The 14,041-nt window shown below is 41.3% G+C and overlaps 1 protein-coding gene across 3 annotated transcripts in view; it reads right to left on the bottom strand.

Moving 5' to 3' along the window:
* The window catches only part of SLC10A7 (solute carrier family 10 member 7), a 258,926-nt gene that overhangs the window by 19,868 nt on the left and 225,017 nt on the right, over positions 1–14,041 (bottom strand). For 2 of the 3 annotated variants that reach the window (XM_045466343.1, XM_045466351.1), the window contains one exon: positions 11,302–11,375. In XM_045466343.1, coding sequence (XP_045322299.1) covers positions 11,302–11,375 — 74 coding nt within the window. Of the gene's footprint in view, positions 1–4,398; positions 4,943–11,301; positions 11,376–14,041 lie in introns of those variants that run through there. The other variant, XM_045466362.1, reaches the window with a different exon arrangement.

Raw genomic sequence — 14,041 nt, 5'->3', positions numbered from 1 at the left:
GCATGGAGCTGGCTGTCATTAAATACACACAAACCGGTTTATAGTGTCTGGCTCAATTAAGGGAACTTCTGGAAGAGACACAACCCAATAAATAATTGGAGAGATGCAACTCTGAAATGACAAATGTTATTCACAGGTCTCTGTTTGCAAGTGGAGATTGAGAGATATGAACTTCAAGTGAATGAGATCTCCTGGGTGAGCGTCTTCACTTCAAACACGGTAAACAGCTGCTGTCCTGTGATGCACATTTTAGTACTGCTACAGGCAAACTTTCTAAATATGAATAATAATAATAGTAAAGACCAAACCCCTCGGCAACTGACAGCGAGTGTAGAGATAGCAGGAAGCACTGGGCCAGGGGCCGCTGTCAGCTCTCCTGGACGGGGCGAAGGCCTCCTCACAAAGGACAAGCTCCAGAACGCCACAGCGTGTTCCCCTCACCTCTCGTGGCGTTTCCCTCTCAGAAGCGTGGCGTGTAGATGACTGCGGGTGCGTGATTTGGTTATTAACGGGTACAATTAATCTCTTTAGAGCTACTTCCATGACTGGTGGTTTTTTACTTGGAAGTAAAGAAAACTGGGAATTATGAGTTTCCACTAACTTAATGCCACTAAGTCGACCTTCAAAGCATGTAAGGTAAGGTATGTAGTTTTCAGTGCCACTGCAAACCCAGTCCAGCGGCAGTGCAGCTGGTGCAGGTAAACGACGGCTCCTCTCGCTCCCGCCCTGCCACCGAGACTGAACGAGCGGTGGACGGCTGACACACCATTCTTAGGTGTTTCTAGAATCCTGGGTGGCGTGATGGAAAGGACCTGGTCTTTGACATCAGAGACCTGGTTTTAAATCCTGATCATGCCCTCTGCCAGCTATATGATCGGGTGATCTAGCCCTACTCCCCTCAGTTTCCACATCTGCTGAAAAGGAGGTTAAAACAACTGTCTCAAAGGGAGCCCACCTCAAAGTTGGAGGTTTTAGTGAGGCAGGGCTTGTCAAGTAGCTAGTACGGTCGTCTGGCATAGAGTCAGCACCACCCAAATGATTGTGATTAGGGTTTCGATTATGGTTAGAAAGAGCGCTATGAGATAGTATTGTGGAGCTCAGATTTAGTAGTTTACAGGATTGGGCAGGGAAGGGGCTTGCCACTGAAACACCCAGGGTGATGTCAGAAGCATTCCTACAACTTTTTTTTTTTTTTTAATTTTTTTTTTCAACGTTTATTTATTTTTGGGACAGAGAGAGACAGAGCATGAACGGGGGAGGGGCAGAGAGAGAGAGGGAGACACAGAATCGGAAACAGGCTCCAGGCTCTGAGCCATCAGCCCAGAGCCTGACGCGGGGCTCGAACTCACGGACCGCGAGATCGTGACCTGGCTGAAGTCGGAAGCTTAACCGACTGCGCCACCCAGGCGCCCCTCCTACAACTTTTGAGAATGGTAGCTACTGAGGATTGCCACAGGAACTGAAACTTCCTACCTAGGGTGTGGCCAAGACTCCACTGGCCTTCATCTGTCTACAGATTCTGGATAAGGGCTTGTGGTTCTCCTCTCCTCTCCCCCCTCCCCTCCCCTCCCCTCCCCTCCTCTCCTCTCCTCTCCTCTCCTCTCCTCTCCTCTCCTCTCCTCTCCTCTCCTCTCTTCTCCTCCCCTCCCCCCTCCCCTCCCCTCCCCTCCCCTCCTCTCCCCTCTTATTTTCTTTTTGAATCTTTCCATGGTATGAATTACACTGTAAGATTTTGGGGGGGAAATTCATATCTATTTCCTTTCATCAAGGGACTTCTATACGGACAACCTTCGAATACCAGGCATGCTGAAATTATTTTCAATATGCTTAAACTTTACTTTCAGCTTAAAGAAAGCAAGCCTCACTTCTGGAGGCTTCTGGAGAGAGCACTGGGGGTGTGGCTGCTGAGTGCAGGGTTTTCCTCTGCTCAGGCTATGCCTTGTGAAATACTGGCATACTTCCACATCCAAAAGCTGCGCTTTGACCACATTCATACAAAGGGAACTCAAAAGGCCTTTGAAGTTCAGGCAAAAATATAGGTACAGATTGGAAAAACAGGAGCAAGTTTTCATCCTGCTTAGACATAACCACAATATCACACACTGGAGCCATGGAATGAGAAAGTGAGTGGCCTTGAGAAATCAGTGTCCAAGCCTCCTGAGTTGTTTGTAAAATTTTATTTTCTTAGAGTACTTGGGAGTATGTCATGAGCATCTGTCCTAAGTATCTCCTTTTGGCTAATAATGAAATAAAAAGTATCTATAAGTGGGGCACATCACGGCCAGACTGAAGTCAAAACAAACACAAACAAACAAAAAAACCCAAACAACCCAAACCAACCAAGCCAAGCTGACCCAAACTAGTTTCCATTACCATCAAAAAGCACTTACACAAAATTTGCCTGAATGCTCTACTATGTCAAACACTTCCCTAAAGGTCTGGGCAGGTGAGCCAGCATTCTGGAAACTGAGAGGTGATTCTCGATGCATGTATTATGAGGCCTCTTAAACTTTCGTGTGCAAAATACTCTTTTTTGGTGTGTTTCAAAAATTGGACTTCAGGGTCTTATTCTTAAAAATTCTGAATCAGATGAGGTGCAGTAATCTCTTTTTTTCTTCTTCTTCTTCTTCAAAGGAAGTGACTTGCTGTAATTTAGAGGGCCACCCTTGTTGAAATGTTGATCTTAAGGTATCCCTCTGAAGGGCTCAAGATTCTAAAGCTGAATACCTTTCAAAATCAGAGAATGATTGAATGCTAGAACTAGAAGGGCCCCAGAGATCATCTCGCCTAAACTGTTCATAGCTAGTAGCCCACAGGACTGGTACTAGAGCACAATACTCTCTGTAGAACTGTCGTTACAGCACAGCACAGCGGCTGAGGGCGAGACCTCGTGTAAGTTCTGGCTCTGCCCCCTGGGTCATGTGACTTGGGCGAGCTGCTGATCACTTAGGAACCTCACTTTCCTTATCCAGGATGATGGCGGGAGTGAAGTGAGCTGGTGTGTGTAAAGGACTATTGGGAGGTGACCTCCACCAGGTTGGTCACGCATAAGTTCCAGATTCTTTCTGGCAGATAATGTGTAGTGGCCACAGAAACAATTAAAAAAAAAATTTTTTTTTTTAGATGTTTATTTATTATTGAGAGACAGAGAGAGACAGAGCATGAGCATGGGAGGGGCAGAGAGAAGGGGAGACACAGAATCCGAAGCAGGCTCCAGGCTCCGAGCTGTCAGCACAGAGCCTGACGCAGGGCCCGAACTCACAAACCGCGAGACCATGACCTGAGCCGAAGTCGGACGCTTAACCGACTGAGCCACCCAAGAATTTTAAGAATGGGTGAAGATGAGCTAGGCCCCCACAAGCTTGCCAGCAGGTTTGAATGAAAGTAAGCTGCCACACATACAGGTGTTTTTAACTCAACACATATTCATAGTCACACATAGAAACAGTTTATACAACCTATCCTGTCAACTCAAGGGCCTGGCTCTGACTTTTCAAGCGCTCTCACTAGCCTCTCTCAAAGCACACACGGCTACGTTCCAGCACAGGATTCCATGACCCTTCCAGTCAGCCTCAGGCAACCACACATCCTCCTAATAGTAGTGGGGCACAAAACCATGTAGGGATAAGCCTCCAGCACAGCCCAGAGGATTTCATATTCAAGCTACTGGGTTTGCTAGATTCTTTGAGGCAGGTAGGAAGTGTCTCTAAAGTTTTCAGGCAGTATACTTATTAGTCAGGGTGCATTTATAACATTTATCATACAAAGTAACAAGTCAGTAATTTCATCAATACAAACCCATTTCAGAATTCATTATATTCATTAGCGAAATCTCTGGTTGACAGAGATACAGATCACAAAAGCATGTGTTATAGCTGCCTCTGCAGTATTTCCTTTCTGATAAAATAGTAGCCGAACACTCCGGTGAGAATTTTTCATTAGAGCAACTGGCTGTCCCTAGAGCTGAACTCTGAACTAACTAGTGCCTACATGATCCCACACTGGACACAAAAGTATTTTCAAGTAAATTACTTCATGTAACAAGCACATAGCACAGTGTTTGCCTATTAAGTACTCAAGTACTGTTAGCTGTTATTTTTATTTCTACTACTATTGAAAACATGATGAATAGAGACACAATTAAAAAGTAAATCCAGGGGCGCCTGGGTGGCTCAGTCAGTTGAGCGTCCGACTTCGGCTCAGGTCGCGATCTCGCTGTCAGTGAGTTCGAGCCCCGCATCGGGCTCTGGGCTGATGGCTCAGAGCCTGGAGCCTGCTTCCATTCTGTGTCTCCCCCTCTCTCTGCCCCTCCCCCGTTCATGCTCTGTCTCTCTCTGTCTCAAAAGTAAATAAAACGTTAAAAAAAAAATTAAAAAAAAAAAAAGCAAATCCAAAAAAAGGTACAGAGACTCTGTAATATAAGCTGGATTAATAAAAATCTAAATGCAGGTGATCTTATATTACCATAAATCAAGAATTATTCTGAGTCTTAATTTAGCTCTGGTTTCCACATGGTATCAGAAATTTGGGTTAAAGTTCAACTGAAAAAAGACAGTGGATGCTGAAGCCTATATGGTAACTATTTGAGGAAGGGGATAAAATCTTACCAAGAAGGTATAAGGTAATAGTTTCCAGCCTTGGGTTATGACCCATTAATGAACTGCAAGTCAATGTAATGGGTTTTATCTACCACTTGGATAGAATATGGAATGCATCATATAAAATAAGAGTGAATGGGGTTTTGTAAAACTTTTTACACACAAGCAATGTGTACTCGATGACACTGTAAAATGTATCTCTAACTGTAGGTTGTTAATTTAACACGTTTGACAGTCTCTGGCATAGGAAACGAGGAGGAGGGGAAATGTGGGTAGCAGGGCACTGATCTCCAGGTGAACAGCTCCTGGCACATCATTAAGATTAATGGTACTTGAGGGTCAGGCTAAATAAGACAAAACAACAAAGAAGTTTTACTATTTTTCATTTCATACTTGCCGCCTAGAACCTGGGAACTTCTTAAATCTTTATTACCTAAGTCTAGATGTATTAGCAACGATTTTCAGACACCAAATTCAGAATCAAAAATTCAAAGCAAAACAATCCACAAACCTCTGAGAAACGTAAGTGTACCACTTTGAGCACTTACATTTCTTTCTTTATATGGATCAAAAAATGGTACAAAATGACAGACGCTCCCTCACTTTTCTTCAGCGCAGTAGCAAAATCTACTCTGTCTATAATTTCAGTGGCATCTTTAAGAATCCGTCAAATGCAGAGGTCCCCGAACTGCCTTTCCTTATGGAACTGTAACTCCAGTGGCAAACCACAGGACAGATACATATTTATGGCTACGACCTAGACACAAACTTCTATTTTCTGTCTCTTCTCTGGACTTCTCTTTCCACTTTATAGTTTATTGTCATACAGCACTGTGGCTCTTAGTTTGCAAGAAAAAGTGCAGACAGTGATGCCTCACGTGAAATGGAGAGGCTGGCTCATCAAGACTCACTTTAAATAGAATATAACCTTTTGTTACTATAGAAGGTAGAAGGAATGAATGCCAGTTTCTGACTGGGCCGCATGGAAATATATGCCTCTGGGAACAATTATAGATATTAAGTATTTAAAACTGTCTTATAACTAGCAATGTGATCAGAAGTGATTTTCTTCCTTGAGCAATTAATAAAATAATTCAAATTCACACCGAGAATGCACATTTACAATATTTGGAATCAGTATAGTACTTTTTGGTTTTCCAAGTGCTTTCGTATCTTATTATCCAATGCAGTTCTGGAAATCAGGAGGCTGGGCATCCAGTCTCTATTAGTTATATGATCTGGGGTTAAGTTTGTAAAAATTTTCCATGCTCTCATTTCTTTGTAGGCAAAATAATGTTACTGACCTGCTAATATTCAAGGTTTTCGGGTCATATGATTTAATGAGCTCAAAGCTTGCTTCCCAATTGTGGGGCAAGTTTTATTAAGATAACAGCCTCTGTTGGGGCGCCTGGGTGTCTCAGTCGGTTGAGCATCTGACCTCGGCTCAGGTCATGATCTTGTGGTCTGTGAGTTTGAACCCCACGTGGGGCTCTATGCTGACAGCTCAGAGCCTAGAACCTGCTTCGGTTCCTGTGTCTCCCTCTCTCTCTGCCCCTCCCCTGCTCACACTCTGTCTCGCTCTCTCTCTCAAAAATAAATAAACATTAAAAAAAAAAAAAAGATAATAGTCTCTGTGTGCCAAATAGATTCACAGATAAGCTTTAGGGGAAAAGAATAGCAGAAGTGAAAACTTTTATATTTCAATCCCATTTCCTCTTAAGAAAATAATGCAGATGTTATTAAGTGATCTTTCCAGCCCAAGTTACGGGTAATCCTGTAGCATTCTCCAGTAGCTTCCAAGGAAAACTGAAAATAAGATCCGTTGCAGACTTTGTTTCTCCTATGAAACTCTTTGAAGGGTGAAGGTATTTTTTAACCTCTTTTGGAAGAAGCAAAAGCCGTATTTCTTTTCCTGCAATAATGTAACATTATTTACACAACCGTTCGCGAGCTCTTTTCCCTTTCACACACAGCAGGGAAGCGGTTCTAGAACGGAAACAGTCACTGAGCACAGACTTACGGAAACTTAAGCCTGGGAGGAATGTCAGGTATCGTTTTGTCCATCTTCTCATTTTACAGATGAGGAAACTGAGGCCCGCAGCAGTTACATGATTTGTTCCAGCTTTTGGTGAGATCAATGGAACTGGAATCCAGGCTAGAATCAGGTATGTGTTCTCTCCACTCTGCAGAATCCCAGGTCTACCAAAAAGTTATATTCTTTGTGCTTAATGCATAGTTTCTTGTCGCAATTCAGCTGTGCAACTGCAACCATAGATTCATATAGTGAAGTCTAAACAGTGTGAGGGAATCCCTGCCTTGATTCACCCTTGTCCATAGTGTCTATAAACGGTAAGACATATGGTGGGCTTTTAATAAGCATTCATCATGATTCTCTAAACTTTAAATAGCATTCTTCCACTTCAGAAATGCTTCTGGAAATAAATGACTGAGAATCTCACAACTGACTGTCAATAGTCAGTTGACATGCTATGGGAGTATGTGCTTTCATTTTGCTATTTAAAAACATTAAAAACTAATATAAACTTATATGAAGGGATCTCAAACCTCCTGAAACATTCTCTTTTGAGGTGTCTTGAGAATGTTTTTCGCATGTATTGGAACTCTAGATAAGCAAAGTGATTTGAATACTCAAGAGAAAAAGATAAAATAAAATAGAAGTAAACTACTAATTCCACAGAGTATCTTGGATCGAATTTCTTTCTGATGAGATCTATTGACTGACTGTGCACTGAGCCGTTGTTAACCAGGGTATATACCGTTCTTCAATCTCTGCTACGTAAAATATCTTGTCATTACCCTACAAATATCAACATCAAACTAGAGGAGAATTTGGGAGAGTTCACAGCTTTTAAGGCAACCCACTGCAAGGGATGCTGTCTTGACAAATATAAAATTACCTCCAACCCTGAGCTAAAACTATAGGAGAGCAGCATGCAAGCCCCGGAGTATTGTTTTAGATGAGGCACAGTGATAGCTCGGTGCTTCCTTCAGGCCTCCTCTTTCTTCCTGAACGAACTCCAGGGAATGGCATCATGTCAGGCTTTCCAGATGGATTATGTGAAGCCATAGCTCAATGTCATTTTCAATAGGAAGCCTCATAATTAAAGGTCAAATAGTCACTTCATCTGCAATCAATCAATAGAAAAAGTACTAATACGAAGAACTAATCAATCAATGGCAAATGCACTAATAAAAGCAATGAATCAAATTCAGCATCTGCGTAGATGCAAGTACACTGAAGAGATTGAGACAGGGCAAAAGCAAGAACAATAAAATAAACTGAAAGGGTATGTACAAGAGAATATTCAGAAGGCTCCTCAAGTGAGGGTTTTCATCTGTGGCTCATTAGTTACCTGGGTACCACTTGGTCTACAATGATTTATTCTTAAATACAAATGCTACATATAATAATGAATGGTATTTCATAAGGCTTACTGAATGTATTCTATCTGAGGTGTTAGATGTGTGTGCACATTTGTTGCGTGTGTGTAAAATCACTAGAAGAAATACTTTGGTAGTGATCTCACAAGGGACAGATATACTTTCTCAGTGCCAAAGAGATATATTATAATCTATTATATTTTATCTTTGTGTGAGAGGTGAGAGATAGTATAATTCTGTGTGATATGATCTGAAATATGTTCCTCGCTTTCTGGAATGTGAATTTTTTCACACTTAGTGTGATGTTCTTCCACTTCCATGCAGAGAAGAAGCTCCCTTAGGATAATTACTATCACTGTCATGGCAGATCCTCTATACCAGTGATGTCAGGTCCCCAATAGAAGGGAACGTGCATTGCATCTTGTGAAAACGGATACGGTAAATTCATAGACCATTCTAGTGATACTGAGCCAACACCCTTCGCTACAGGTAAAAACTAGGGTGTTGCTGGAACAAGGGCAATCCATGTCACCTCCCTGAGATAAGGGAAGTAGCAAAGAGGTAAATGCTGCCTAGGAGACTTCAGGAAGGCAGCCAGATATGATCAAGCCAGGACAGACCAGTCAGTCAAATTGCCTAATCTAAGAGCTAAGGGAACTGAAGCCTGGGCATGCCTCAGTGGAAGAGTGAGGATAAGTATTCAGGTCTCACAATTCCAAAAAAGCTTAAGGCCATCATGTTATGAAAGTAACTGAGGATTTAGACTACATGGTTAGTTAGATACCAGCTTGTATCTTATTGTAGTATCTAAGGGTCTACTTCATGGGAGAGCACTGCAAAAACAAAGTGCATATGCAGACATTTTGTCCAAGTTAACCCAACCCTTTTTAGCAAAACAGCTACTTCTGATTAGTGTTCAGAATACCCGTTTGCCTGAAAATCAGGTTTCAGAAAGCATCAGGAACAGAAGAACATGGTGTTGACATTAAGAAAAATAAAAAGACACACACACAAACATCCAATTGGTAGGTATTTTGCTCATTGAAAAGAAAAGAATACTGGTCAGGCTTCAGTAGGCTCTTTGGGTAGAGTTCTTTGCTCAATACAGCCAGCTCCAGCACAAAAGAACATCGTGGAGAGACAAAAAAAAATCCATTTTGGTTTTTCTGACCAAAAAAACCCCAAGGAGTGTATGGGATTTACAAGCCCACTGCAGAAATGCAGAGTGTATATATGGTGCAGCCACAGCTCAGCATCTCCTCTAATCCACTCTACCGGACATGGGCTCATTTGATCTCTGGCTCTGGACATCTGAGGCGTCTGGTGGCCCTGGCCTCTGGACTCCCTACCTACTTTTTAGGAGCCCTGGAACACTAGACATCACAGCACAATAACAGCGTGGGGAAAGAAGTGCAAGATGATTTCTCTGAAGTCAAAAATTAAACCACACCCATTACATGAAAATCTATAGGACCAGGGGTCGGGGGACTGGAACCGTGGAAATGGTAACACGGTCATAATTAATCAATTGATAATAATAAACAATAACAGCTCCTGCTTGAAAGAGTGTCTGCTGTGTGCCAGGCAGCACACCCGGCTCTGTAGGTGGGCTGCAGAATTTCCTCCATAGTGATCTACATACACTGCAATTATGGCACATTCTGCCATGTACTGACTATGGATTATGTACAAGTATTGTGCCAGCTACTTAACAAACTTTATCTTTAATCTTGATAATAAACTTCATAAACGTGAGTATGATTCTGCCCCATTTTACAGATGAGAAAGCAAAGGTTCAGGGAAGTTAAGGGATTTGTCCGGTCACAAAGTCAGGATTGGAACGTGACTTCCAAAGTGCTTTCAACTTCAACTCGATAATATTATGAAGAAAACCTAACAGAAATACTGCAACGTATAGACATTAGATACAGTAACCCTTGAACAACATGAGTTTGAACTACAAGGGTCCACTTACATGTGTATTTTTTTTCCAATAAACATGGTATAGTACTGTAAATGTATTTTTCGTTATGATTTTCTCAATAACATTTTCTTTTCTCTAGCTCATTTTATTACAGTATATAATACATATAACATACAAAATGCTATGTTAATTGACCGTGTTATTGGTAAGGCCTCTTGTTAACAGTAGGCTATTGGTAGTTAAGTTTTGGGGGAGTCAAAAGTTATACATGGATTTTTGACTGTGCAGGGGGTTGGTGCCCCTAAGGCCCCTCTCCCTGCATTGTTCACGAGTTAACTATATATCACTTCTTCAAATAAGCTGAAGTCCTAGATAGCAACTGTTCCTTAGTTTGTCCAACTTTGAAGTCATTTTCCAAACTTGGCAAGACTGACAATAGATTCTATCAAACAAACGTGCATGGGGTTAGTAACAACATTATGGAATGTCTTTGTTTTCTAACTTACAGACTGAACCTTTTTAACATGAGCATACAGAGAGTTGTCATGCTTTTTCACTCTTTTAAGTGACTCTTTTAAGTGAGTCACATGCCAAAATATAAAGAAATTTTTAATACGACTTTTTACCACAATGTGCCTACTACCTCAAGGAGTTTGTGAATGAAGCTGTCAGTAAAGTTCCTGGTTACTTTATGACTTTTAATGACTAAAAACATGGATTCAGTTGCCCGGGCAGATTATTGGGAGAATGCCAATACACTGGAGAAAGCATAGTAGAAAACAGCACCTTTCTTCTTGATCTACTTTTGCCTATTAAATAAATACTTATTTCACTTCAGGCACTAATCAGATTGGGTTAATGATAACCACATTGTGTTTCTTCATGGAAGTAACATTCTGAAATGGACTTTAAACTAATGTCAATACCAGATTAGGGTAAGAATATTTCTACCTTCCTCCAATCTTCCAAAAAAGTAAGTTAACTTTTCCAGGGGCAACTCTAGAGCTTTCCAAAGCCAAGTTTTTGCCCATTCCTTTTCAGAAGAAAGTCTTCTCCTTCCCCCATTCCTACTACCTCCTTCCCCGGCTTTTAATGTTAACACACTACTTTGAAAACCTTTTATGAGAATCAAAAACATAATTACAAATTAAGTTAAGTCCCACACTATTAAATTTAGGCCTTCAAAAACTGGTCCAACCAAATAATGGTATTTCAGAGCAATGACCCGTCCTCATCTTGCTATTGTTCTTTATCTAACACAGTGTATAATACTCCATTCCAGTTAATTTGAAGAAATGCTTAAATGTTAAAATCGTAAGATGTAACTGAGGGTAATATTGGTTAAAAAGTTGATTTTCGACTCTGTGAATCACTTACCCAGTGTGAGGGATTTGTGTGTAGAACAGAAAATGATAGCCACAGTGTCTGCTGGTGTGAAACCCGAATTATTCCTAGGGGCAAAAAGAGTATTTTACAAATACGTGCGTAAAAAGCCTACTTAAACACATCCTAAATCAGATGTAGTGCCTACCTTCATGTTAACATCTTTTGATCAGTCCTGGTGACAGAAGTGATTCTATCCCCAAATGTACAGAAGTGTCTGAATTTGTTTTTAGCAAATCATTCCTGAGTCATTTACCCATGAAAAAAAGGTCTTAAAACTATGTGGGGGACACCACCCCTTCCAGCTCCCCCATGATTCTCTCCCCATCCCTCATGCTTATCCTCTGGCAACCCCAAACTGTTCAAAATTTTTTTCATTTCAAATGTTCTGTATGTGGAATGATATGGTACATAACCTTTTGGGACTGGCTTTTTTTCACTCAGCATAATTCCCTAGACATTCATCCAAGTTGTTGTGTGTATCAAGAGTTTGTTCCTGGGGCGCCTGGGTGGTTTGGTCGGTTAAGCATCTGACTTCGGCTCAGGTCATGATCTCACGGTCCGGGAGTTTGAGCCCCACGTCGGGCACTGTGCTGACAGCTCAGAGCCTGGAGCCTGCTTCGAATTCTGTGTCTCCCTCTCTCCGTGCCACTCCTCCACTAGGGCTCTGTCTCTCTCTCTCTCTCTCTCTCTCTCTCTCTCAAAAATAAATAAACATTAAAAAAAAAAGTTTGTTCCTTTTATTGCTAACTAGTATCCCATGATATGTATGTAGCCTAATTTGTTTAACCATTCACCTATGGAAGGACAGCTGGACTGTATCTAGTTATTGGTTATTAGAAATAGAGTTGCTCTACAAAAATATGTGGTGGAGGTCTCCAAAGATCACATACATAGTCAGGCTGTGGCGCAGGGCTTTGTGAAAATCATGCAGCAGGGAACTCCCTTAGCAAAGTTACGAGGCTATCACTTGACAGTAATTCCAGTGGCTCGAAACCGTTAATGTATCTCCGTAACTGCTTCCCTCAAGAAGGAGCATACCTTTCTGGCAGCAAACATAACCTTTTGATGAATACATGCTATGAACAAAAATGAAACATCATATGCTTTAGCAAAAATAGTAAGTTTTCATTCCTTGAGCAGTGACTGTGTATCAGATACTCCTCTAAGGTGTGCACATTTGAAGACAGCTACCCCATAAGGTAGGCGACACAATATCCCACATACAGATGAGAAGACTGAGGCACCCAGGAGGTGTGTAGCTTACCCAGGATCCTAGAGCTAGTAAGTAACATGGCCAGGATTTAAATCAAGTCTGGCTTCTGTGCCTATGCTCTTCACGGCCGTGTTCTACTATTGGTACGTAATAGGTCAAGCATTTAAAAATAAATCTCACTTAGCCAAAATCCATTTAATGTTATGGAGGACAGTACTGGTGAATATCAATTTTCAGATTTTCCATTTTAGAATATAAAGATTTAGAGAACCAGATGCTAAAAGAAATGTTATTTTACTAATATTATTATTATATTATTATTATCATTATGCTTGATATGTGAGAAACTACTCCTTCCTGCAGAATCATCAGGATTTGAGGTACAGTAAGTCTATTCATTCCCTGCCCTGAACTGAGACAAATGGAATGAGTTAGCAAATGGAAAATGCTCCAGAACCTGACTCTGTGTGTACAGTTGCAGACCTAACAGTCTATCCAATTTTTAAGGATCTCTAAAGAAAGCAATCTCACCCCTTTCCTTAGTAACCTCATCCTCGCATATAACTTTCGTTGGGAGAAAAATCCTCTCTAAATCCATCCATGTATCCTGATTTCTTTGTTATATACTCACTGGAGGGGAGAAGGGCCTTCTCTTCCTCATCCCCTGGGCACAGGTTAAGAGAATGTGGAAATGGGCCTTTGGTTTTCTCCCCTTTGAAAAGCCATGCGTGCTCACGCTTCCTAACTAACTAGTCTTACCTCCAGCTCTTTCTGGATAACAACTTCCCAAACTGAGTTTTTGGTGTCTCACCTCAGTGGAGGATTCTCCACAGATGTGTATCACTTGAGTATAATAAGATGACCTTACTGTTTCCACATTTTATTTTCATATTTATATTGTGATAACACTCTTATTTTTAAACATTGAACTATATGACTGACATATTCCTTGATTCCTTTGTTCATCATGTAGGCCTAATGTGAAAGCAGCTGTGTAAGGTTCTGTCAATGCATGGAGGAAAGGAGCACAGATATGCATATGCATATGTATATATATTTAAATTTTTTTTAATGTTTATTTTTGAGAGAGAGAGAGAGAGAGAGAGAGAGAATGGGGAAGGGGCAGAGAGAGAGGGAGACAGGCTCTAGGCCCTGAGCTGAGCTGTCAGGACAGAGCCCAATGCAGGGCTCGAACCCACAAACTGTGAGATTATGACCCGAGCTGAAGTTGGATGCTTAACTGACTGAGCCATCCAGGCACCCCTGTATATGTATATTTTAAAGTTTATTTATTTTGAGACAGAGAGAGATATAGGAAGGTCAGAGAGACAGAACCCCAAGCAGGCTCTGCACTGTCAGCGCAGAGCCCAATGCAGGGCTCAAACTCACGAACCGTGAAATCATGACATAAGCTGAAACAAAGGGTCAGATGCTTAACAGACTGATCCACCCAAGTGCCTCTATCTATCTATCTATCTATCTATCTATCTATCTATCTATCTATTTTTTTTTAAGAGA

The sequence above is a fragment of the Leopardus geoffroyi genome, chromosome B1, assembly GCF_018350155.1.
Source record: "Leopardus geoffroyi isolate Oge1 chromosome B1, O.geoffroyi_Oge1_pat1.0, whole genome shotgun sequence".
Lineage (NCBI taxonomy): Eukaryota > Metazoa > Chordata > Mammalia > Carnivora > Felidae > Leopardus > Leopardus geoffroyi.
The sequence above is the reverse complement of the archived record's forward strand: the minus strand, read 5'-3'. Positions and strand labels throughout refer to the sequence as shown.